Source organism: Equus przewalskii, chromosome 4 (genome assembly GCF_037783145.1).
Source record: "Equus przewalskii isolate Varuska chromosome 4, EquPr2, whole genome shotgun sequence".
NCBI classification, from domain to species: Eukaryota; Metazoa; Chordata; class Mammalia; order Perissodactyla; family Equidae; genus Equus; species Equus przewalskii.
Window position 1 is genome coordinate 72000434 of NC_091834.1, and position 27134 is coordinate 72027567.

Here is a 27134-nt window from a genome sequence, read left to right on the forward strand (position 1 = left end):
TCTTTTCAAAACATTTCAATTTAATCTGATTCCAATTTTTAAAATGTCCTATCTTAATTTTCTTTAGCTTTACTAAAATTAGATAACTTCATTAAGTAAAGTACACCCTTAATTCAAAACAAATGTGTTTTTGGAAACTAGATATGGTTTGGCTGCCTTAGAGACCTCTTTCTTATTGTTCATTTGAATCAGACTAAGTCATTATTAAAGGAAATTTTGTAAGCATCCTTTGCCTTTTGTTCTAAATTAATTTTTTTGCAGACAGTGATCATATAAATGCTGAAATGGCTCACAGAACTTTATGAATGACCCGGGAATTTATCTTTTCTATTTACCAATTGAAGTGGACAAGTGCTTTTCAAATTAATATTTTATGTATTTCGACACCTAACACCTTTATATTGATGGAAGTATTTTGTCTTATAATCTTTCATCTTTTGAGTAGCTACAATAATAAATTGCAAAGATGAACTAAATGTCTCTGAGCAATTGTTTATTGAAATTCAGCCCTAAAATGTAATCCAGAATACTGGAAATAAAAATGTCATGTGATGCCTGCAGTTAGAATGAAAACTGCCAAAGATTTCTGCTTATGAGTTTTAAATCATTCCTGATCTCTTGGAATTGTTTTTTCTTTTCCCACCTCTTATGTTTACTATAGTAATCTCTACTGATACTAAAAGAATGTTAAAACAGGCAAGTAGCTCTTTTTCATAAGAGTTTGTATTGAAAGATGATCCTCAACTGTTTTAAAGATAATTGTAAATACGCGTGAAAAACAAGATACTTTGAAAGTAAAAACGTGTTTTAGCCAGCTATCTGGTGGTATTCCATTGTTATTCTTAATTCTTTAAAAACAGTGTGTTTGCATGCTTTTGTCTAGTGATATTTTCATGAGCTGTGGTTCTAATATATCTAATTTGCTAGTGTCTCTCTGTAGCCATTGGGTGTTATGTATTCCATTGAGTTACTTGTTTGAGTTGACTTGAATGAATATAATGCAGGGTGGTGAAAGAGAGCTAGGGTTTTAGGCTTGAGAGTCAGAGCCTGAGCATTTGACTAGACTCTGCCACTTGCTTTGTGACTTTAATCAAGTTGCAGTCGTATTGGTTCTTCAGTTACTTGTCTACAAAGTGTGAAAGCTAGGCTAAACAATTTCTAAGCTTTTGTCCAGCTCTAGACTTCTTCGGTTTATTAGTAATAACCAGTCAAATGATCGGTGTTACAAGAGTTTAGAGCTCCATCAGGTATTGGTAGAGTATGTGATGAAATCCAGGTCAAAGGTGATGGGAACACTTAGCCATAAAAACGATACATATTCTTGATAGTTGTTCTATTCTAACGCTTACAAATTCAAACATAAAAGTATTATAGTTTCCCTTTTAAGTTCTGATAAATGGATGTACTCTCTTTACAGGTAAAAAAATAATTCATTACAGTGCCATGTGTTCTCCTTTCCTGTAGTTTTACTCATTGCCAACTAACGGTTCCTTTGATGGAACACAGACAGTATGGCACGCTGGAATGCTTTCTGGCCTGGAAGCCGGGAGACCTTGAACAAAGCACTTGAGTACTCTAGGCCTCATTTTTCTCTTTTGCTAAAATGAGGGGTCAGACTGGATGATTTCTGAGATTGCTTTTAGTCCTAGTCATTCATGATTCTGAGATGCCGAACTGTGTTCATTAGAGTCCTTTAAGAATAAGAAGTGACTACAGAATTACGTATAAACTAAATATGGCTGTATATATAAATGATAAACTAATGAACTCAAAAGGAAAAAGCAATTATATGAAAAAAATTAGGCAAACTGTGTGGATTTTGGCAAAGGGGAAAATGATTGACCGAGTTTTTTATTTTGAGAGTTTCACGTAGACACAGCCTAAGTCATACTATAGTAATTTCCATTTGAAAAACATCACCTGTAGTTATTTTATAAGTTGCAGTTAAAAAGAGAAAGCTATATTAGTTAAGATATCAACTGAGATTTTTCAAACGGAGTTTTGTGATAATAAAGTATTTATGGAATTTTTTAATTTGGTCTTTTTTTCAAACTGAACTTTATAATGAAATTGTCTGAATTCACTGGAATGTGCCATCCGAAGAAACATTCAGGTTGACTTGTAGTTGCTTGAAAAATGTAAAAAACAAAAAGAATATTGTTGTGAGTGTGTCTCCAAATGTGAAAAGTGTGCTTCACAAACTGTGCCAGCTCCTGCTATGGGAAGATAAATCAGTGTTGTTAGGAGAAGGTGCTGGTGCATTCAGTTTGTTTACTTTGGTTTCTATGTCTGCCTGCCTTCTCAGAAAACTTGCTTGGAGCCAGACTGTAGCAGCCCTCTCTCTGTCTTTTCATAATTGATCAGGGGATGACTGCCTTCCCTGAGGGTTAAGACGTGGCAACTTTTTCTGTTTGCTCAGCATCTCAATGCAGTAGTTCAAACATTGTTCACACCAGCTGGCAGTGTAATGCCATATGCACATCTTGTCAAAGCAACTGTTGTCATGGATACTAGAAACTCTCTTAAAAACCAGATCATTGATTCCAATCAAAATTGTACTTTTTATCAGCTTAGAATCTTAATTATTATAGAAGAATATTGATCTGAGACATTTTTCTCATCATGAAAGATTTGCCTTGTATTCTAAAACAGTGAATAACAAAGTAGGGGAATAATTTATTTTAGTTTTATAGGTTGAAAAATTTCATCATTACTGTTCATTGAACTCAATTCTTGAGAGAAAAAACGAGTTTGTGAGTAGAGGCTCTGAAAAAGTTTTATTTTTAATTAGTTTATACTGCTACCTTTAAATCATCTCAGTATGTATTTTTTTATGGCACTAGTTTTATGTGATAAGTTTATATCGTGCACTCGCCAAACTGTCCCTCTTCTGGTAAATGGAATGCTTATATTAATTTCTTATGTTAAGTTTTATTTTCCCGTGTAGGAAAGAAAACATAAAAATAAATGAAAACATCTTCTATTTTGATTGGTATTCTGTCACACATAGAAACAAACCTGATTGGTTGAGTGGTAATTTCTTTGTTCTCTGATTTTGCTAAGAATGCAAATGAAAACCACTCAATTTTATTTGGCATTAAAACTGCACTTTATTTTGTCAAAGGAGAGGTTTCCCCTTGAATTGTAAGTACCAAAAAAAGTGTTTTTTATCTTTAGTGAAAATCCTTATTAATTCACTTTCAAGATAATCTGATGTTGATTTGTCAAATTTAATTACAGCTTCCGGTAACACTTGAAGTCTACTGCTTTTGCCTCAAAATTGTAATATGAAAATGCAAATTGAGTGATAATTTAGAAGGGAGTGGGCATTTTAGTTGAACACTCAAAGACAAGTTCCTTGTGGAAATGAGGTTATTGATGCATTTTATGATTTTTGCCTCTTTAAGCACTTTATACAAATTAACTTTATTTGCTGCAGGATTACATGCACCTCTGTGATTTTAAGTTCTATATGTATGTTATGTGAGTTTTTTTCACATTAGAAGAAAGAGAACATTTAATGATTCTCTCTAGAAAGGAGGATGGGGGGAGGGGTTCTGATATATTAAAGCCTATTACTATTAACTAAGGAATAACTGATAATCAATTTACCTTTCAACAAAATATTTAAATATTGCTTCCTTTCTACTTCTAGGCTCTCCAAGCAGCAAGACAACTTCTCTTACAGCAGCAAACAAGTGGATTGAAATCTCCTAAGAGTGGCGATAAACAGAGACCACTGCAGGTTAGTAAAGCACTCCTGTCCTTGGTCTTATTTTAAAAGATGTTCTTAGTGATAACAGATATGCAGACCCAGTTGTACACATACAGGAAATTATTACATTTGCATATGTAGGTAATTTTAATTCAAAAAGAGAACTCATTTTATCCTCTCAAAATAGAAAATAAAATTGTTTTCTATTAGCAGAGATTTCAAATTTTACGAGGTCAGTTATTGCAAAAATTTTGTAGGAACTACATTTGGTATACACAGGCATAAAAAGTTTTGTATAACTCTCCCTTGTAGGATGTTAATGGAATTTTATTCACAAACAGGTTAAAATGTGGAATTTCTTCCCTGAAAGTGAAGTCATAGTAAAATGGTATGGAAGGAAACAAAGCCGTCTTAGACAACCCTTCCGCAGTTGTATCCAAGTGACAAATGCAGAAAACCTCCAAGGTTGCCAAAAATACTGTTTGAGTTTGCCAAGGAGTTATTGCTGTTGCTACAGTTATAAAAACACATTCTGGAGTTTGTTGTCCTTGCTCACTATGTTTGTCCTGTGAAACTGATAGTATGTATGTCTTTTAAAGTAACTTCTTGTTACATAATATAACCATTGTTTTGTGTAGTCTTAACCAAAATATGTAGGACATTGGTGGTGAAGAAATATTTTAAGGGTGTATTTTGAAAATGTTTGGAAGGTAGAATCTGGAGTTGCATAAAACATCTTTCAAAATGTTTATCAGCTCTGTTACAGGATACCCAATACTATTTTTTTCAATCATGTGTTATATACATTCTAATAAGGCAAGCTTAGTTATTTTAAAAAAAAAAAAAGTAAACGCCTTTCTTGTTGCTTTATTTTAACAAAAAATCTTGAAACTTTTTTTTTTATGGCCTAGCTGTCTGTTTTCATTTTCAGGTGTCCTCCCAGGTGTTAGTGACTAAGTCTTCTTACCTGACGGCCTACTGAAGCTTAGTTTGTGTAATTCTAGGCTACTGAGCTACACAGTCCAGAAACTACTTGTTACCTAAAAACTGGGTTAGATTCATGGTCCTGAGACAACTTTGAGATGAGAATTTATTTTCTTGGGAACAAACCCATTTGTGGGGAGTGGATGGGAAGGAGGGAGACGTGGGGACAGGGCATGGGTTTCAACAGTCTAAAGTACAGATGTCTGCCATGATTGCGAATGAAAATCACACTGAATCAGCCTGAGTTTAAGATTCACTTTAATTTTTTCTCTTTTAAAATAGATTTCACATTCTTTTGTTTTAACTAATCAGTAATTGTGTAGTGACACCCTTTCCTCACCATCATCTCCCTCCCCAAGTAATAACAGTAATTGGAGTATTTCCATCCAGTTATCTGATTCCCTGAGAGCCTCTCCATATATTTACATGACAGAGACAAATTTACATAGAAGTCACAGAAGATGGCACATGAAATGTTGATTCTCACTATGGCTTCAGACTGGGAATTTTCCTTTCTTGTTGGTTTAGATGCTGTCAGCATAAACCAAAGGTAGGAAAGAGTTTGTTGTTTCGAATATCTGAAAAACACTACATATTGTCCTAGTCCTATTTTATCATGTCTCTTGACAAAATAGACAAAGTAGTTGTCCCCTCCTCCCCAAAGCTAAGTCCAGTAGAAGTTTCTTTATTGCTGGTTACCAGGGTGTCTCTGCAAAGAACTGCTGGGCTTCAGTTTTTCTGCTTTCTTTTTTTGTTGTGTTGTAAGGCAAAGTTTGATACTTTGTGTAACCAAAATACACATAATTTTTCTTGGAAAACACACACACATACAATGTGGGAATATTAATGACTCTAAAATAAGAAATTGTTGCTCATGTACCAAATGTTGTATAAATAAAGTTTTGAGCAGAAGTCCTCAATTTTATTATTTTATTATGAAAAGGGGATTAAAAGTATTATAAAGACTTTTTAACAATTTCAGTTGCTAACCATGACTAGCAAGACTTTCACTGTGTCACTTATATTTACTGATTTGTGATTCATATTAATATGAATATATCTCCATTGTACAGAATTTAAAACTGTAGCATTTTATTATTTTGTCATTTTAATAAGCTCTCATGCCAAAATGTCGGAGGAATGAAAAGCAGTTTTTATGAATGAGAATTTAGAAATAATGAATGAAGACTTATTTGTTCACCAAAATCTATACTGCAATTAATATGTGAGTCTACGTTTTTGTATTTCATAGTACTTGATAAGCTTAGCAACTGGAAACATGCTGGGATTGTATTAAAAATCTAATAAAAACCTAATAGCATTTTATACTAGCTTACATAAGTTGTCAAAGGGGGATATTAGATCTTTGCATCTGCAAATACTATTTAACATGAGTTGCACTATTTGCCACTTATGTTAAAGAAGAGTAGAATATTTTTGTTAAACTTTTTAACCACCTAATATGAAATTAACACTTAAAAACTTTTATGATTCTTTCACAGTCTGGTTGTTTTTCTACTTAACTTAGAGTTTAAACAATCATTCACAACAGAGTTGGCGTATATTATCTTTGAGAATTAGAACAAGATAATTGGAAATGTTTCAAAATCTGCACTTGCAAGGCAAGGTATTTGGTGTTAATAATAGATAATAGGGGTTTATACTTTATTAGGCATAACATATTTTTAGAGGACCAAAAGAGATATTAGGTGTTTTTCATTTTAAAATAGAGTTTTGATGGAGAACTATTTTATCAAGTTTGAAAGTACAGATTTTTAAAAAATCTGTTTTGATGGCTCAAGTCACAAGAACAATATTTGGTTGCTTGTTAGACTCAACTGAATTTCTTTTAAATGTTGAAAAGCCGTGGGCAGATTTGAAGGGTGACATAGTAGACAGTCTATTTCTAGCAGACTAGTATTTATCTACTGTTACTTTTTCATTTACATTTTTTCAGGTTTTTTTGCTACAGATGGCATAGATATTAGCATATCTTATGCAGAATGGAAAGAAAAAAATCACATCTGACAAGCTTGAGTACTGATTGTAGTTGTGATTTCACTTGCATGTATAGATATCTGAATATATGTATTTAAAACATGTTTACATATCCTATTCATTACATGAAACACCAATTGAATAGGTCCAATCAGTAGGTACATTGATTAATGACATATTGATGAATAATATATAAAGATTGTGATGCAAATGGGAGCTGATATTAACCTAAGCATTACCAGATGTTTCTTCTTTACTTTCTTACTGTGTATCCCAGAAAAACATACCCTAATAATAACAACTGAAGAGGGCCTCATCTTAACTTGTTTCACTTATCTGTATCTACTCCCAGCACTTCCTAGACATGATATACTTATAGTGGTCCATAATGAGGAAAGTTAGCCAAAGAGAATATGTAATGCTTTCAATTTCATGAAACTAATTTCAAGATTAAAAAAGAGTAAATTCACACACACACACACGTATACAAATATGCACACATGCACACTTCCATAGTCTGTAAGTAAATTGTTTTTTGAAAAATACATTATCAATTTTCTAGCCTATGACAAATCTACTTAATTTAGTTTAGGTATGAAAATTGGTCGCATTATTGTTCTTGTTACATTTACAGCCATGAGACAGACTTGTGGTTCTTCAACAGCTGTGCAGAGCAGAGACGTAAATTTAAGGTAAATGCCATTGCTTTGCTATCTTAGATGAATATTAGTATGTAGCATTGTAAGCACTTCCTTCGTTGTAGGTTAATATCTAATATAAGGTTCTCTTTTCCAACAGATAATTAAAATTAAAATTTTTTTTTTGTATAATTCTGTGTTAAATAGTTCTAAGAATAGAATAGTAAGAAGCCAAAATGAATTAAACCTAGGGGTCTTATTCTGACTCTGCCACAAACTAGTTATGTAAGTTTGAGGAAATCACTCAACATCTTTAAAATAAAAACATCTTCAAAATAATTAAAATAAAGATATATGTCCATCCATTAATAACTCATGGACAAAATATAATATTCTCTGGTTAAATATTCAGGTTTTTTTTTTAACGAAGTGATAGGCATCTTAATTTTTCAGGATAGCTGTATCTTGTTGGATATTAGCTTATAAGTTAAGGATTATGTTTGTTTGTTTGTTTGTTTTCAGTTATAAAGCACTTTATTAATATACCATAGCCAAAAATAATGCTTTGAAATCAAAGTATCAAATCTCTTATGTAGGGAAACCATTGTGCAAGGATCATTTTGTGTAACATCTAAGAAAGCTTTGTTTTGTTTCATGCCTTGAATTCATTTTACACATTGCTTTTAGAAAAAAATCTAAGCTACACAAAGAATTATTTTACCCATGTATTTACTTTAATAATCTACATTAAAATATGTTGTGCTATAGTACAATTTAACAAATTTCTACCTTTTTCTACTTCTTCACTCCAAAATGTTAAAATTAGCATCAGCTAACAAAACAAGAAATTCTGCAGTAAACTAACCAGTATTTCTAAAATTTCCTATTCTAGGGAAAAAATCAAGAGTAAAGTATAAAAATGTATAAGCAATGAAATATTTATTCCAGGGGAAAACACTAACTCTGGGATAAAGAATCGGTCATTGATAAATATGTTTTAGGAAAATATGAAAGTCCATTTATACAGTAGTAAAGAATGAAATTGAGTATTTCCTTTTCAATGTTAATTTCTGATTTCCAGTATATAAGAATTAGAGAGATGCTAAAACACATTTTGTTCCAAATATTGAAAGCAACATAATTTAAAAAATTGTGATATGGTTTTGAGTAGAGCAATCTACTGTGATACAGAAAACTTGGAAGTTTTAAAAGGTATTTTTTGCTATTTGTACTCTCTGTGTATCAAAAGAATAAGGATTAAGTATAATACATTGTTTTTATATCATAAATTTTAAAAAAGTTTAATTTCAAAACTATTAACAAGGACAGAGTATGCGTTATATGGCTCTGACTTTCCCATTCCAGTAAGGAACATTTCTTAAACGGCAGCATAAAATACGCAGTTTCATAAGAATGTTATAGAATATAATCTTTCTTAAAACACTATGATGTTGCCACCTGTGGCCAGCTGCTCAAGGCTGACACCCTGTGGAGGACGGTCCAGGATGTCTCATCCATCATTGCTAAGTGCACTTGTGTGGAAAACTTGCGTCTGATCTCCTCATAGCATATAGGAGAAAGAACACATTTTGGGTTGAAGCCTACCTTTGCCCTTAATTAGTAAGACATTGGATAGAGTAACTTGGTCTCTTGGAGCCTGTTTCCTCATCTCTAAAATAGACATAAAGATACTCACTTTGCAAAATTGTTGTGAAGACTAAAAAGAATACTATATAAAGTAACTATTATGAATCCTCGCACTTGTAGTGAGTTAATAAGTAATTTCCATTATGATCAGCTCCAGGAAGTTGATATTTAATCCAAGACTATCATAAATATTCTACAATATGATTGCTTTTATTTGGCCGTTATTTTCACTATTCACTATGACATGAAGCGTGCCTGATTTATAAGAAAGCAACAGTGAGTGTTGTAGGTACTACTAGAGTATCTCCCCCTGCTATAGGCCCCCACACGTGTACTTCACACTCGCCACACATAAACTTATATTTCAGTGTTTCTCTTTCCTGTTAGACTGTGAGCTCTGTGACAGCAGGGACCATGAATGTCCTGCTCGTCTCCAGTGCCTAACACAAAGCCTGGTGCAAAGGGACCTCAATAAATACTTGCTGAAACAATGAAGGAAGAGGAGATAGTGCTGAGTGGAGAGTGGAAAGAGGTTGGAGGGGGACGCTTCATTCATTCAGTGTAAATTGAGTATCATGTGTAATATCCTCAGGGACTTATGATTTAGTTGAGAAGATAGTAAGACTTGTACACAAATATCAGTCCATCGTGGATGTACTATAGGAAAGTCACGAAATACGATAAGCATTTAAAAAATGAAATGATTAATTTAGGCTCAAGTGATCAGGGAAGGCTTTGTCAAGAGGTAGCATCTATATTGGAATTAAAGAAATTGGATAGAGAAAGCAAAGGACATTTTTGATGGAGAATTTTTCAAAAGATGTCATCAAAGATGTAGAGATAAGAAATTATGAGTTCTGGTTAGGCAAGGGTAAGCAGTTTGTTTTGAATAGCATAGAAGGGTCATACTAAAGGGATAATGAATGGGTTGGAGGGCTAGAAATACACATCTCTGACTGTACAGAGCCTGAAATGCCAAGCTAATGAGTTTGTATTTTATGGTTTAGGTAGCAGGGACTATTAAAGATTTATGATAAGAAAGTGATATGATCACAGCAGTGTTTTGTGAAGATCTAGCTAACAGTGGTGCATTTGGAGGATGATTTTGGGGAAGGGAGTTGTGAGGAATCTGGAGTAAAGATAATCTTTAAAAATTATTTAAGTAGGCATGATGAATTGAGCGTTAGACATGTTGAGTTTGAGGTGATGGCAAGAAAAGTAAGTTGAAATAGGAAGCTTTTAGAAAATTAGAAAGAGGTTGACGAGAGATCAGGGCTAGAGACAAATATTTGTGAAAGAATCCAGTAGTGATAGATGAATTTATGATAGTGGAAGGGATTTCTGAAAAAGGTAATTTACAAAGTGCTCAGTTAATATCCACCTTTTTTAGAGGAAGAAGAATCAAATTAGCATTTAATTTATCAAGGAAGGTGAAGGAAAGGGAGAGTTTTTAAGAGATGGAGCTTGTCAGCCCTATCAAGCAGTGTCCATGAGGATGAGCATTTTCATACATGCAATGTTGGATTGCCACATTGGTGATTTTTAATCCCCCTCTTTCTTTATCATTCCCTGGTAACTCAGGATCTGCAATACTTAAGTGATCAATAATGAATGGGAAAAAAATCTTACTTTAACATGATGTTAAATAGAAAAGAGAGAATTAATAAATGTACTTTTGCTTCTCAGATTGCTGTGTCTCCAGTTGTATAAGTACATGTATATGACATATATAATACTACGTTCCCATATATTAAAAGTGGAAGAAGACTGCTTTTCAGGAGGTCAAATTTTATCTTTTCTTAGCTACTCAAGCACTTGCTTCTTTCTGTAATCCATTAGGATTTTAAGTATATATTCCCTTGACTTCTCTACCCTAACTAAAGTGAGAGGAAGAAAGAAATAGAACATTAATATTGTTAAGGGAGCTCTCCATAGGATTTAAGACTTAGGCTGTGAATTTTATCTTAAGATGTTTGGAGGTGTTGTACAAGCTAAATTGAATGACAAAGTGAAGAACAGTGTCAGTACATGATTAAAGACAAAAAGTGAAATTATTTTGAAATCCACTTGCATTTAAGATTCGTTGTGTTTCTCTGTGGATTCTATTCATATCTTTCTATCGTCCTGCATTCTACATTTCTACTTGGTTTTCTTGAAACGTCTCTGCTACCTTCACCTTTTCTACTATACTCTTTCTTCCTTTATCCTTCTGTTCTTTTCTGTCATCATGTAATCTTGTCCATTTTGCTTTATCTCTGTCCCTTTAGTCTCACATTGAGGAAAGAGTAACTTTAAATGCCTATGATTATTTAATCCTATCTTGAACCTAAAAGGTATTCTAGGATACCATCTTACTGACAGAATAGTAAAACTGTGCTGCTGCGTAAAATTCTGCTTTCGATATTTAGTTCTTATCTTGGCCCAAGAATAGTTTCCTTCATGCTATTTAAAGTTGTAGTTTTGGTATGAAAGCAAATCTCCTGTTGAATGTCTCAGCTACTTACAAGGACCTAGAACCCTGAAGCATTTCATTTAGTGCTAGAAATCTCCTGTTCCAGATGACATTTGTAGACGACTCTTTAAAAGTCACCATCAGAATGGTTTCATCACTCCTTAAATCTTTTTGGCAATTTTCCCAGAAAACTAATTAAGAAATGAATATTCAAAATAGAATTGCTTGGGATGGTTATATTAAATGGCTAGTTTTTCTAAGCAGATCTTAGTTTGTGCTAATTGTGATTATTTTAATAACACTGAATTTGGAAGCATAGCATTTGAAATGATCAAACAGAAGTGTAATGAATTGTTCTTTCAAAAATATTTAAGTCACCCTACCTTAATATGAAAATCATATAAGCTCATTATAAGAAGCTAACGTGATTTTAAGTTAAATTATGGTTGGGCACTAAGTTACTTTTCCCAAAGGCACTTAATAAATGTTAATAAATTGCTATAGTGTAGTAGATTTTTTAAGATGAAAATTATGTTCTCTGATTAGATGAGGAAGAAACCACTCATGAGAACTAATTATAGTAGACTCTTGACATTCACAAGATATGCATCCTGAGATCTTCATGAACCCTCCAATTCAAGAAATTCCCAGTTCAAAAATATGGAGAGGTCTGTGTAGTCTTTCTTCCAAATACTGTCCTTATTCTGAATCAAGCTTCCATTGTCCTGTGCAAAGTGTAACACAACTTTCCAACTTGCAATAAGATTTACCTCCTGGTTAATGTCAATTTTTAAAAAATAAACAGTTTTCTTCACATCATAGGTTTTCCTACATCAGTGACAACAGGTAGAGAACAACACTGCATTCGTGATAGAAGAATCCATAGGAACAGAGGAGTTGGTTTATGGATGTGAGAGGTCAGCAATCTAAAGGCTGGCTCAACCTCCCAGCGTGCTTGGTTCAGTTTCATGGCTCGGCAAATTACAAAGGTGTAATGTCTTGGAACCTTGGGGTAATTTGAAAATAATCGGACCTATCCTCAATGTCTGTGAATTTTAAGGGTCGACTCCACTGGATCTTGCAATCTAGCATCTATGAGGAAGATCCAAAGTGAATGAACAAGTTCCCCCTACATTTCTTGCTGATATTTTACTTGAAGTATTGAGAGAGGCACTCAGTATTAATATTTTCCTCCTTCTTAAATGTGAATCTCCATTGACGTCAGTAAATTACCTGGAGTACTCCTTCGGAGTAAAAGTTGCCTGGAATGTTTTTTAAGGGCATGTGGGAAAGCAGTGTCTTGGGAATGACGAGAACTCCTAGAAGTTGTATGAGTAGAAACTTTATTTTAATGACCATAGGTCGTTGACTGATTTGGCCCGGGCATTCTGAGCAGGGTATTTTCTCTCTCAAGTTTGAGAGTGTCTATTTAGATTCAGTTCACAGTGGAAGGTCTCGAATCACGTCCGTCTGAGCTGAAGGTGTTTGGTGGCTATTTTTTAATAAAGGTTTTATTGTTTGGTCATGCCAATTTTTATAGTTTTATCAGAATAGACATAGAACATGTAGTACCTAGTAGTTAAGCATTTTGATAACACAATAGACATAAAATTCCCTTGCACAGTATACAAATTCTTACACTTCTAATGCTAACGCTTGCATTGCTGAAAAAGCTGCTGCCTTGATATCTTCTACTGCTAGTTCTACTGCACACTCTCAAGTGACAAGCCAGGGAACATGTTGAACATTATGATATGCTGACACAGGAAACTCTGTTGTCTCATAGAAAAACTATAGTAATTCTCCAATAGAAAATCTTTGTAAAAACAAAAACCTGTAAAGAATAAAATCATTCTCTCTATATTCCACCTTCTTCCCAAGCATGTAATAGACTAAAACATATTAATTAGTGATTAAAATATGATCAAAGTTCTAGTTTCTCAAAAATGTGGGCATCATTTAAAGTTTTCCTTTTGTTCTGGGAGAATTATTTGCCTTGATCAATAACCATCTCCACTCTCCTCACAGTCCTATTGCTCATTTAGGCCAGTAGTTTTCAAATAAGAAATTACTTGAAAACATTTTAAAAATGGAAAATCTTGAGTTCGCCTGAGACCATTGAGTTAATATTTAGTGGGATGGAATCTTGGAAAACCAAAGTATTTTAAACTTTCCAGAAGACTCTAACATACCTGGTCTAGAGTCATATGCAGGGGTCCTGAACTGCTCTTCTGCAAGAGGAAAGTGGCTCCCTATAATAAAAAGTACTGAATCTGAATTCTCTTATTAATATACTGTGTCATTTTTCCTTCTCTGGGACTCAGTGTTCCAACCTACCCAATGAAAAAGCTGAACTAGTAATATTTCAGGTTCCTTCCAGGGTCAACAGTCTTTGAATGGCAGTGCTGAATTTTGTTTTATTTGTTTGGTTTTTTTTTATATGTCTTTAAATCTGAGCTAATTAAAAAGGCCCTGAGCAGGTTTCTTGAGATCCTTTGTTTCTGTTCATTCTTTCCAGGATCATTTCCAACAATATTGTCAGAATTTTAGTTTTACTATCATCAGTTCTTATGTAAAATCATCACTAATAAACTCATTCCCTTCTTTGATTTTTTAAAAATAATACCTGCTTTCTAAAGTCCTCAGTATATATGCACTATGCCCAATTGACCTCTCTTTAGATTTAGATATAAACCTTAAGAAAAAAACTCACTGTCTTTGAAGATAGCTGTGTGGTGCGGTGGCCCTGGTGATCTCGTCGTCTCCCACCCACCTTTTACATGTTATATGAGCAGCAGTGTCAAACTCCTTAAAGTTCCTCTCACATTGCTTCATGTCTCGTGCAGCTGACCTTGCCCTTCTCTTTTCTCAGTATGCCCCCTTCCCCTTTCCATCTAGAAAACTTCTGCACAGCTTTTAAATTTTCGTCGTCAGCTACTCTATGAAGTCTTTGATACCCTTTCCTGACACACACGCACAATGTAGAATTCAGTAGTCCTTTCTGGGTATTACTTCTATGTCTTATACTTCTATTCTTGTATGTCTCACACTGAATCATAATTACTATAGGTTCCTCGAAGGCTGGGACTGTGTCTTACTCATGTCTGGCACGTAGTACGTTTTGCATAACTGTGTGGAGTTCATAGGCGAGAGCTGGTCTACAGCCTCATCAAGTACCTCCTTTCTCCCAGGCTCCTAGGCTTTCAGTTGCCTTACTGGGGCATCTCAACTCAGATCAACTTGTTTCAGACAGAAATTATTTATCTCTCTCTACCCTTATCCAATGTTTTCATCAACCTTTCCTAATTCTATTCTACAGTCTCCAGCTGTATACCCTTCTGATCTGATTGGGCCATACTCCTCTGCCCTAATGTGAAAATTTCCCTGTTTTTCAACCTCTCAGCAGGGCTTAAAAGGCTATACGTCATCATACGCCTGATACATGATAACCATGACTTAATACTTCCTTCTTAACTGAACATACTATTTATTCATTTATTCATTCATTCACAAATGTTTATAGTTTGTTCCTTATGTACCAGGCACTTTGCAAGGCACCATGAACAATAAGAACTTTGACATCTACTTACTTTGTTTTTGTTTCTCCATCTGTCTAGAAGATTCCCACTCCCCCCTTAGCTAGTTACCAAACTCCTACACAAACTTCAAGGCCCTATTCCCTTAAGTCCTCTCTGACTCTTCAAAGAGAAATAATCCCTCATCCATGTTTATTTCCAGAACCTGTGTCATACTTTTATTTTATTATCCTACATGTATTAGTTACTAAAATAGATTATACCATATTTTATTATAATTATTTGGTTACTCTAGCTCAGTTTCAGACTCTAAACTATGGAGGTCAGAGATTACATGTCATTTCTAACACATTGCTCGGCACATGGTGTTTGCTAAATAAGTCTTTGCAAAATTGAATTGAATTCTGCAAACTGAATTGCTCCTTCTTTGTCAGAGTAAGTGAAGGGTATCACTTCTGTTCAACCTGATGAGATAAGTATGAAGGTATGGTATTTATCAGCTTCACTGTTTTCGTAGAAAGAAACTTATAAGCAGACATGCATATCATTAGAAGACAAGATTCAGGTCGCATTACCCAGGCCATCTCACGTTACTAATGTATTTTGTCTTTGCTCCAGTTAGGCAGGCTGTTTATAAATAATACTTCAACTGATTCCTTTTCCTGGGTAGATAACATGTAATGTACTTATTTAACAGTAACAATTAATTCTTTCTCCGTTTATCTTTACCTAAATATTTTCTTTCCTGATTCTATCTTATGGTTTATGAATTTTATATACACATACGTATTTTGTTTATAATAATCCATTTACCCCCTATTTAGTCTATTTTTCAAACAAGATAGACTGCTTCATTATTCTGTACTAGTCATGCTTCTAACCCCACTAAATATCAGTGATACTTTTACTAGGAAACTGGAAGTAAGAAGTCTGCTTAATCAGGTGATATTGGAAATGTACAGGATTACAAATGAGATGTGAGGATTTCTCAAGTATCTTCAAGAAACTATACTTCTTACATGATATATTGGTATATAATTTTTATGACAATTATGTCTATTGCTTCAACCATGTGAATTTTGGATATTTCCATTAAAACACTATCTAAATTTACTGTGGAGTTTTATCAGCTGCTCTATTTAGAAATATAGATTTATTTTTCTCGTGAAACATGAACTCTGTAGACAGGCAGTCCAGATTGGTCTGGTACATCTGCTCAAGGATGATACAAAAGACCAAAGTTTCTTTTAGCCTTTTAGTAAGAAGAAATTTTCTGGTTTTTTTCCTAGGAAAATTTAGAGAGACAAAAACCTATATATTCATGTGACTCAAGGTCAGTGGGTTATAGGGCTTTATTCTAAGTTTTAATATTTTAAATTATAACTAAAATGTTATTAACGACTCAGTATACATTCAGTACAGGAAAGCACAATGCAAAGTACCCTAGCCAAAGCGATTCTTCCCCTGCAAGAAGTTACTACTGAAGCTTGGCAGGGCTGGTGATGCACCCGGTGGACTTACACAGAATGTATAACAGACACTAGGAAGTTTAAATAAGTGAAGCATATGCATATTTTGCAAGTAGAGAAGCAAGTGTTTTTCAAAGGATGGTAAAAAAAAAAAAAAGTCATAGAAGCTGAATTTTGAACAAGTTAAGGTCAGAGAAAAATTTTCATTTGGCCATTATATATTAGGTTCTGGTACTGTTGGAAAGCTCACGAAAGTCCTAATTTTCCTTCCAGCTACAGTGAAGATAAAAGAGATTTCTATACTTTTTCTGTATTTCCTGCAGTAATCTGAGTTATTAACAGCTACACTAGAAAAAGAGGTACTTTGGGGCATCTAGAAGTTCCAAGGAAACCTTCTTGCTCTCCCTCACCTCCAGCCCCGCTGACTTCTATGAGTTCCTGCTGTGTTCTGGCTTCCAGAGACTTTGCCTCTGATTGGTCATTTTATCCCCACATAAACCCCAGAAATGGTTGATACTGTCTCTGTTTTACCTGGAAGGAATCAGAGAGACAAAAAGTGCAGTGACTTTCCCAGGGACCAGGGTTGAATGACAGCTTTTCCACAACCCTTTACATTTGAAACGAATGGATCATTTCCTGAGGAATTCTCAGTTTCAGGGCAGGCAGGAAGATATGAAGGGCAGACATTTCTCGTTCTGTGAAGGCTGCCTGTCTGGTTGAAGGCTGACAATTCTGGGGGCGTAAGAATGGGAGGTGCCTGTCCCTAAGCTATATGTGACTTGGCCCAACAAAACCAGGATTATTCTTGTGGTGTTTGTCCTCACTTCATCCAGGGCACCTTGAGAATAAGAATGAATCATTGGTTTGGATCTGAGATACTGTAAATGCATAATGATTTTTAATAATCTCACCTTCTCGAATAGGTCCTGCATGCTTTCTAGTAATTATCCGGAATGAAATTAAAATGAACTTAGTCCATCTTCTTCTTAAAATGTGTGGTTTATGGAATTAGTGTAATTGGATTTTATCTTTCAAACATAGGAAATAGTGTACAGAACTTTTCTTTAGAGAAATAAATCATAAATTTAGAAAGCAAAGAAAGTAAGCCAAATAATCATATTGTTTTTATTCTCTGTAGTAAAATTGTGACTTTTAAGGATTTGCCTGTTTTTTTGATCTACTCTTACTGTATGTGATTTCTTTTAATTTTATTTTTAATATTCACTTGTAATAGGCATTTTGCATATTGTTCATCCAGGAAGATCAAACTCCACTGCCTTGCCAGTCCAAACAGGTGTTTGGTGGACTGGGCACAAGGTATTAGGGAGGACTTGGAAATATATTGTACTTGAGAGCTCATGTTTCCTCTGAAGAGGGTATTTCTTTCTTTCTCTCTCTCTCTCTCTCTCTCTTTTTTTTCTTTTCCTCCCTCCCTTCCTTCCTCCCATACTCTGACCTTCAAGCCCTATTTTGCAACCCCTTTGTTAAATACTAGAACATTGAAATCAATCTATGAAATACAGAGATACATATGAATATGGTAAAAAGGGACTCTTGGGTACTTTATGATTAGTGATTCGTGAGTCTTTGAAAACACCAGAACTTGCTGGAAGCAGTGTGCATTAAATACTCAAGTTTCTGACGGGTTACTCTGTGCTAATATGTATCTTATCATCACTAAAGGGTCAAAATGGCATTGATTCACATTGTCATACCAACACAGATTGCTTTAAAAGAAACATCTGTTCTTGGACTAATTGATAGCGAGGAATATTTCTTAAAAACTCAATTAGAAATGATTACTTAAGCAATAGGCAATTGATGTCGTTATGTTATTTGGCATGCCCATTTAACAATATCCCACACTGCTAGACTAAAGCAGAGGTAGGCTAATATATCACCACCACCTTTTTGCTTGGTATTCTATTCAAGAAGATATTTATTTTAAAAAAAAAGGGAGGTCAGGAATAATGTAGGAATAAATTGAAAAGCCTACTCTATGGAATCTCATATGAAACAAATGATTGTCATGCTTCAGTGGAAAAAGTACGAGCTAAAAACAAAACAGCAATAAGACTTAAAAAGTGATTTACAGTATTTCCATGTATGAGAATTTACATCCTCAGTCAATCAATCCTTCCAAGAAACATGACTAAATGCCCTCGTGTGTTAGACACTTTGCTAGGCAGACACGAGGTACCAGAGGGGATTCAAAGATGTTCCTATCCTCAGGGAGTTGACAATCTGGCTAGATAAAAATTCAGGATAATAACCATTCTTCTAAGCCATTTTAAACAAAACTCAGTGGTTTAAGATAAAAAAAAAACCTACTTGACAGTTATGGCTTTTTAGAGCGTTCTATGGAATAAATTGGGTTTTTCTTTTCTCTAAGTGTTTAGTGAATCAGCCATCACTTACAGGGTGAGCAGAATAAGGTTTTTTTTTTTCATTTTTTGCTTCCTGAGGCTTTGTTTGTGGTCCTCTAAAATTTGTTTAGGACTGAGATCCAGACTCTAAGAGGGATATTGAGGTGTGGAAACAGGTCTAAGGATAATAAGTAATATGATAGAGATGATTAAAAGGAAAATGAAAGAGTCTATCCTAGAGAGGGTTTACTCAGATTGAAAAGAAGAAAAGGAGAAGAAAGTGTCTTAATAATTTCCTCACATTAAAAAAAGTCATCATGCCAAGAATAGTAGGCATTAATTTTTCTGCATTACTGAGACTAAGGCAAGAGTAATAAATTCTCTGTTTAAACAAGAAAAATCAGAGTACGTATAAACTGCAACTTCATGTCAGTGGAGGTTGTTAAGAGTTAAACATGTTTTATGTAAAACATTTATAACTACTGTTCTAAGTTCTATTTTTGTTCTGCAACTAGCCTTATTTTGAGTGCTTATTAAAGCAGTGTGTGCTTGCAAAAATAATTTAGGCAATTAGTATGAAGAATTGAAATTTACCTGCATTCCAATCTCCTAGTGATACTAACACACATATGTATGTGTTTACCTGCATTTATGTGTGTCTCCATGTGTCATCATCATGCGAGTCTAGAAGTGAATGCAGTCTTATATTTTGTAGTTCTTTTTAAACTGAAGATTCATTTGTATATACATTCATTGCGGTATAGCTTCGGTTAGGACCATAGAGAAGCACATACATGTTGTAAATGCTTGTCGGTATTCGGTTTATGTGTTGTAATGACGGTAAGTGGCCAGACTGTGGTGTGAGGAGAGGTTTTGGGTTCAAGTCCTATCCCCACCTCTCACTAACTCTATGACCTGGGGGAGGGCAGTTCAGTTGTGGAGTCTCATTTTCTTTTTCTGTCACCCGAGATTTGACTGTCTCTAGCTGTAAAAATTTATTAGCCTAACGCTTTATTTTTAGCAAAAGAATATCCCTTTTCAGTAGCTTATATTTACAAAAAGTTAGCCTTCTTTATGTGTTACATGTCAAAAGCTTTTAACTTCGATAATGAGTTAATTTTTGCCCTAATAGAAAAAACAAAAAGAAATAGCATTATTATAAAATTTGGAAATTTATGATTCATGTATTGAGGTTAAGATATTCTGATACTCAGAGAAAAAGTGAAATTTGTTGTTAGAATATTATACAATGTGCATATTCATTACATACAAATATAGTTTTCATTCCATTATGTTCCATGTGCCCCATGGCATGCCAGCTTATCTGTTTAGAGTACTTTTCTCTGTGTTCAATTATGTATCTAAGGTTTTAATGAAGAAAAATAAAATAAAGAATATTTAGAAATATAATTATGTAGAGGTCACAACTGAAAATTGCTTTTCTCGTAATCGCTATAACTTGGCTATATTGCCTAAATTATATGGTAATAAAAATTATTTTTATATTCCTAGAGTAACTAGTCTTGGTTCTTGGTAAGAATTTGCAACATATTTATCTAAAGAGAAAATAGTTCTTTTATTATGGTCACTTTTGAAACGGTGTTTTCTAGTACATTTGAAGCCATGAGTCGAAGTATTTCAGATACTATGAAATGAAAAAACCGCAAAAATTTGATTCCATTAGTAAAAATGTTTGCACCTGTTTGTTTATCATAATGGCTATTATTCATTCAAATCAACATCCACGAATCATGGAGAGGAATATGGAGCTGGGGTCAGAATATCTGAACCATAACACTGGTACAGATTATGAGAATTTGGGCTAATCGTGTTACTCTCCTGACTCTCAGTTTTCTCTTACGTGGTGAGAGTTCCTAAATAATGTGCATGCAAATGTAGTAGAAATGCAAGCTACAATGGATTTTTGGTGTTTTTTTCTTCTAACATATTGAAAGCACTTGTAAAAATAGAATTCTGAATGAAATACCGAACTAAGAATTCAGACATTTAATATTTCCCTCTTCCGAGGTCAACAACGTGTAAATAAACAGATCGGCTTTGTTTGTTGCTCGAGTTCATTACTGTGCATGCTCTCATTCATTTTTCAGGAAATAAATAACATCTTTAGAAAGCTTTAGCTTCATTTCCCATTCATAATAGGAGATTAAAGAGAGACAGTTTTGTTGACAGATTACGTGGGTATCTTACATTCCACCAGCTAGAATCTAACTAAATGATTTAAATACATGAAGTGGAAGAATATGTAACAATAGTAAACTGACTTCTTTTCTGATGGCACTGAGTATATGTGTGAATACCCACAAACACAAGCTGGATCCTTTAAAAGATGAAAGTAAATTTCTGCTTGTTAAATTTTGATATATGATAGTTAAAACATAAATGGAACCCAGTGGTAAGAAAATGTTCCAAAGGGTGCCACAATTATCTAGGCTGCAAGCACATTTGCAAATGATCTGAAAATTTTACTTGATTCTCTGACTATATTCCTTTTTGAAGGCTTCCAGATTTATTTTTATTGTTCTTTTTAATCCGTTTTCATGTAAATAGAATACATGTTATTTAAAACAACTCCAGAGATAAAAATCAGTACTATCGTATGTCAAAAATGGAGGAGGTAAAACATGAAAGGGATAGCATTATTTGATGCTTATTATACTGATTAATGGTAACCAAATAAATATTATGGCTCCTATAATACTTTGACCAATTTTTTTTAAAGTCAGGAAACCTTTAAAAAATAAAATATCTTGAAAAAATAAGATGCGTGCATTACTGTTTAGAACATACACACACCAACTGAGATTAGTGTGATGTGATTTGTCCTGCAGCTGCTTCAAATTAAGAACAGGTGTGGAAGACAGATTATGCAAATACTCATATTAATGTAATTGTCAAATTGGTGTGTTTACCATTGTGCTTTTAAAGAGTAGACTGTACTCCTATTTTAAATGTAAATTAGCTTCATTCTTGAGAGCAGCTATTGGGTAATGAAACTTGGTCCTGGCTTAGAAATGAATAATTTCTAATAGACAGTAACACAGTTCTAAAATTTGACGTCATCTTTCCCAGTAAATTCTTTTACACATAAAAAATGGAAATTTTATATTATTTTGTGTGTGTGTGTGTTTGTGTGTATATATATAGTCATAGTGGTTTTGTGAAAATTTGAGTTGATTCCAGCTCTGTGCTACTATTTTCTGTTTTTTTATTGTAGTGCATAGTGATTGCTGTGATAGCTTTGATCCCCTTCAATCTTTTCTAATTCAGAACTCATCTCAGCTTTCCATCCTTATGGATCTAAACTCTCAAGAAACATATTCTTTGGAGAAATTGCATCATATTTATTTTAATAATAATCTTATCTCATCGAGTCGTTACCACAAATTGTATTTTAATATTTAAAATATATAAACACTAATTTTGGTATTTTAAACCATGTTTTGTGAATATAGAGCAGCCTTTCACTACTAGTTCATTCGTGTATCTGAAGATTTCGTACTTGCTCAGTGTTGTGATACAGACACCTGTGCCCCAAAAAGGACTTTATCTGGTCTCCTAGGCCCTTTAGTGACAAGTGTTATGAGCCATTATGTCTCAGTCGGGTGAGTAGGCCAGTGAAAAGGAAGGCTGAGGAGTCAACCAGAGATGCCAAAGAAGTCACATGTCTCATGTTCCCATTCTTTTTTAATGCCTCTTTTTCTCTAACAAAAGAAAGATCCCAAGTATTTATGATTTTATTTCACTTGGCTGGCACATGTTCAGTGCTTACTTTGTGTTCCTCATAATATGTTTACTTATGCTTTCTCATTTCACAGAGTGGGAAACTGAGGCTTAGAAAGGTTAAATTACATTATCTAAGATCATGTAGCTGGTAGTTTGAGCTGGATTGTGAATTCAAGTCAGTCTGATTCCAATTCCTATGCCTTTTACTCAGCCATTAATCTCTGATAGCATACAGCCTCTTAATTGCTATTCAGAATATCTCAAATTTTCCATTTTGGAAAACAAGATATTAAATGTAAATACTACCTTTTCTTGAGTGTCTTCATTGTATGGAATCCAAGTCAATTTGTGGTTAAGATAACGCAGTAGTTCTCAAGGGAAGGGGTGGGGGGTGCATGGGGCCTCCCCGTGGCGGGGGTCTCCATCACCACCTCCACTAGAAGATTCTACTGGAGTGACTGACTTTTTATTCCTTTCTCTCCTATATCTCATCATCCTCACTTCTTAGGAAGCTCTGTTGAGAAGGCAATGGGACTTGGTAATGAAGTTAGAGGTTTACCTAACAATGTGGGGAATAATCTTTTGATATGAAAAAAAGTGAGTGGAAGTGCTGGACCTCTACTGGAGGTTTTCCAGGCATCATAAGTTTTCATGTTGAATGGTAAGAGATTTTCTGTTGGAAATACTGCTATTTTTTAGTAATTGATCCTGTTCCTTCAGGTTTCCTCTCTACCTCACATCACAGGAAGGCGAAGAGGTTGATAGGGAGCAAATCATAATCAGAGATGCCAACAAGATAAGCTTCTGTGTGTGCAGCTTGCAGGCTCTAGTCCTCATTAAAGAGTCTATCATCTATCATTATTGGCAAGAAGAGGAGCTGCCACTGAGACCAACAGCAGATAAAAAGTAGCTGATCCAAGGGCTGCTGCTGCTTCCCCTGCAGGGATCAGAAAAGGAACTGCCACGTCCTCCAGTCCCCTTGTAGCTTCCTAGGGGTGACCATGATCTGACTTGCCCCCCCTAAGGAGTAAAGCATACAGCAAAAGAGATGCTGGTGCTTTCTGAATTTGGACAAATGAAAGTATGATACAGTGTTTGGTTTTGATACATAATAGATATAGCAGTGGCTCTTCAGGCTTCATTCATTGGATCAAGACCTAATCCACAATACATTCTCATGGCAGAGGTCCCTGAAAGGTAATTAAAAGTCTTGCGCAGTCCAGAAACTCCAGGGATATCTCAGGTTAGTGCCTCTATGAAGCCACTATGCTCCATGTAAGCAAAGCAATGAATGCTTCCTTTTGGTCCTCCAACTCACTGCTTTTGATATTTCTGGTAAAGTTGGTGACAGATGCATTTCAGAAGTACTATGAATAAGAGTTTCTTACTCATTTGGTGCTTGAAAGTATATCGCTGCAAGTCCATCAGCTAAAGTGAGATTTCTACTAACAAAAAAAATTAGTAACTTTATAGATGCCTTTTATTGCTTTATGAGGAAAAGTCCCTAAAACAAGTTGAAGGCTACGCAGTACATCCAATCTATTACTATTTGTTTTATTCCACACATTAAATTATTATTTTAACTTGTTTTGTAGTAGCTTTATTTTTTCAATGATTGAAATTAACACATAAAATGTAATTTTTATGTTAAGCAACAGACTTTTGCTTTAAAAAATATTAAATCCCTACCCTGAATCTTTGGACTCTAACTCTGTGTCCTTACATTCTTGGACAATGCATGAAGGTAAAAAAATCTAAGGATTATTCTGTGCTCAGTATCTTGATTTGAAATATTCAGAATATAGACTTACTCAGAGATTGGAAGCTGGTTTAATACATTGTGCCAGCCATCCTGAAAGCCATTTCAATAGACTCTGTACCCTGGCATTTGTTTTAGAAATAATTGCATGCAAATGTAGTTTAACATCTGTACTATGTCTCTTAATCCTAACCAGGCATTTTCCATTAGATGTAGTCTGAAAATCACATTAAGAAAAATATATCATCTGTGAAATTATATTCTGAATGCCCCAAATAGCAAAGAAAGGGGCAATATCCAGTTAAATCTAGGACAAAGCATTCCTTTTTTTCTGTACCCCAAATTTTAGAATGTTGATTTTATATCCCTTAGTGCTGTATTATAAAATTGAACTTAGATCTTCCATTTTCAAAATTTTTCAGTTTAGTTTACCACAAAACTTTCTTGAGAATGAAAATATATTGCTGTGTCAAATTAAATTATTTTCTTACTTTTTGCTTAGTAATACAAAATTTAGGTTAATTTGTGTACTTTTATGGCAACACAATTCAGATATGTTAAATTTTAGTACACTTCTATTCCTGCAAGCAGAATTTTCCAAGTGGAATTTTGATACTGAACTTGCTTTAAATATACTATAATTAATAGTGTACTTAAGGAATTAGGGTAAGAATATTAAGGAATAAAACATATGCAGAGTTGTAGGAAAGCAACTGACTGGAAGGAAGAGGAAAGGGAGTTCCTGGAAACAAAAAGTTATTTCTTGCCATTGTAAAGATTTAAAAGAATATCTTTGCCATTCTGCACGGGTCACAGTTACTTCTTCAGGATTGTAGTAATATGATTCTAAACACCTCAGAAATGTTTTTACGCACCTGACCCTTCGTTTAATCCTCCGAGAGAAAGGGCAGGTGCTATACACATGTAATCATGAGAAATTTGAAGCTTAAAAAGGCCACTTTGCCTTACATGAGGCTGTTGAAGATCTGGCTTCTGCCAGATCTCTCTGTCTCTGTCCTCATTCCTGCCACCCTGTTTTCCCTAGCACTATTTTCTCTGACCTTGCTGGACTGTCTATGGATCTCTGAATGCAGCAAGGGGTCACGTAACTTCAAGCCTTCATATAGGCCACTCCTTTGGTCTGGAATGTTCCCCACCTCTCCGCTCCTCACATCCTTTGTATACTAATGTCCATTCATTATCACCTAGTCTAGAAAGACTTTTCCATGCCCTGTCTGCCATATAAGTGCCCCTCCTCTGTGCTCCTATAGCACCCTGTGCATACATCCATCATAGCACTTTTTATAATACCCGTCACTAGTAGTTTGTCTTCCCAATTTGTCTGTAAACATTTTTGGGTTGAAGACTTCTACTTGGCTCTGTTGATTCTTAACATAGTAAGTAGTGTTCTGTAGTACCCTGCAGACGTGAGAGGGAGCCCCACCCAAAATTTCGTTCAGATGTCGAAACTGGTGACGTTCCACACACCAAGAGAATTTGAGAGAAATTTTATTACTGACATAAGAGACTCCTGGGCTACCTGGCTGGCTTGGGAAAGTAAAAGGAGTAGGTTGGGTCTCCATAGTGGCTGTGGGGGAGACTGGGGAAAAGATACTTTGAGCTGGTGATTCAAATTTCTTTCCAGTGGCAAAAGAGGAAGTGCAGGCACTAGCCTTCTGTCCAGATGTGGGTCCACAGGGAAACGGGAGGTTGAGGCTTAAAAAGAAGTCAGCAGTCAAAATTAAAAATGGAGTCAGACTTTTTCGTAAATGACATAAAATAGGTGCTCATTAAATCTTCAGTGAATAAAATAGTGATGGAACTACAGAGGCACTCATTAGCTTCGTGTCATCAACACATATATTTTAAGCACCTACATGTCCTGCCCTGGTATACAGGACCACTGTTCTGTGCTTTCTCATTTCACAAAGAAAGTTGTTTTACTGTGACAGGTTTCTTTACCTTATATTACCTCACCTGACTTTCTCAAGGTGACGAGAGAGATTTTCTTTTGACTACAAACTAAAAACAAAAAGCAGAAAACCAAGGACTATTATTCTTATGTATGCATTAAGCTATTTCTGCCTAGCTCCAATATATCTAGGGGAGAAAAATCCTATACGTAGAATCTGTCCATTTTATCTATTGAATAATTATTATATAATTAAAATTTTGTCTTCGACTCTCCCAATGTTCATGAGAAATCCAGCCTCCTATGGTTTTGTAGAAGAGCTTAAAATATCCTCTTGGACAAAGCAAACAAACATACAAGTAAGCAGAAATACAAGAGTCCACCAGTCCTCTTTAGGAGTATCTCATGCCAGAAGTATCTGTTGACTGCTGCCTTCATTCCATCTTAAAATAGAACTACATCACTTGTAGGAACACTATGGGCATTTTTTTGATTTTCAATGCCTTTAGGCACATGAAAGATACCTGTTTAACATCCCTGGAGATTCAAGTTGCCTGTGTAGTCAATGAACAGGTGCAGGTCTTCTCCTTCTCCCACACGGCAGCCAGGTCATCTGCCCCAGCCTTGATCTCAGCCTCACCTGTGCAGACAGCCGGGCCCTGTGGGTGAGAGGTGTCCATATCTTTTCTATTCTTGACTCCTCTGCTGAGCTTTCTAACAAGGGTGCCAATTAGTACCAGTTACGGCAGCTTTCTGAGGTAAAATAAAAAGGGAATTGACTAAAAACAGAGCAAGAAACCTGTCTTTGACACTGTTGTATTCTATAATCTTTGTTAATTGTTCAGTATTTTTTAAGCATGACGTGGGGATAGAATCTTATTTTAGGAATGTCAGTGGATTTAATTGATTAATAT

At 34.7% G+C, this 27134-nt stretch overlaps 1 protein-coding gene across 50 annotated transcripts in view; it reads left to right on the plus strand.

The window, feature by feature from the left end:
- Window positions 1-27134, plus strand: part of FOXP2 (forkhead box P2) — a 510571-nt gene that overhangs the window by 360050 nt on the left and 123387 nt on the right. For 37 of the 50 annotated variants that reach the window (XM_070616298.1, XM_070616302.1, XM_070616303.1 and 34 more), the window contains one exon: window positions 3656-3745. In XM_070616298.1, the coding sequence (XP_070472399.1) occupies window positions 3656-3745 (90 nt within the window). Of the gene's footprint in view, window positions 1-3655; window positions 3746-7331; window positions 7390-27134 lie in introns of all 50 variants that reach the window. The other 13 variants (XM_070616336.1, XM_070616337.1, XM_070616346.1 and 10 more) reach the window with 1 other exon arrangement.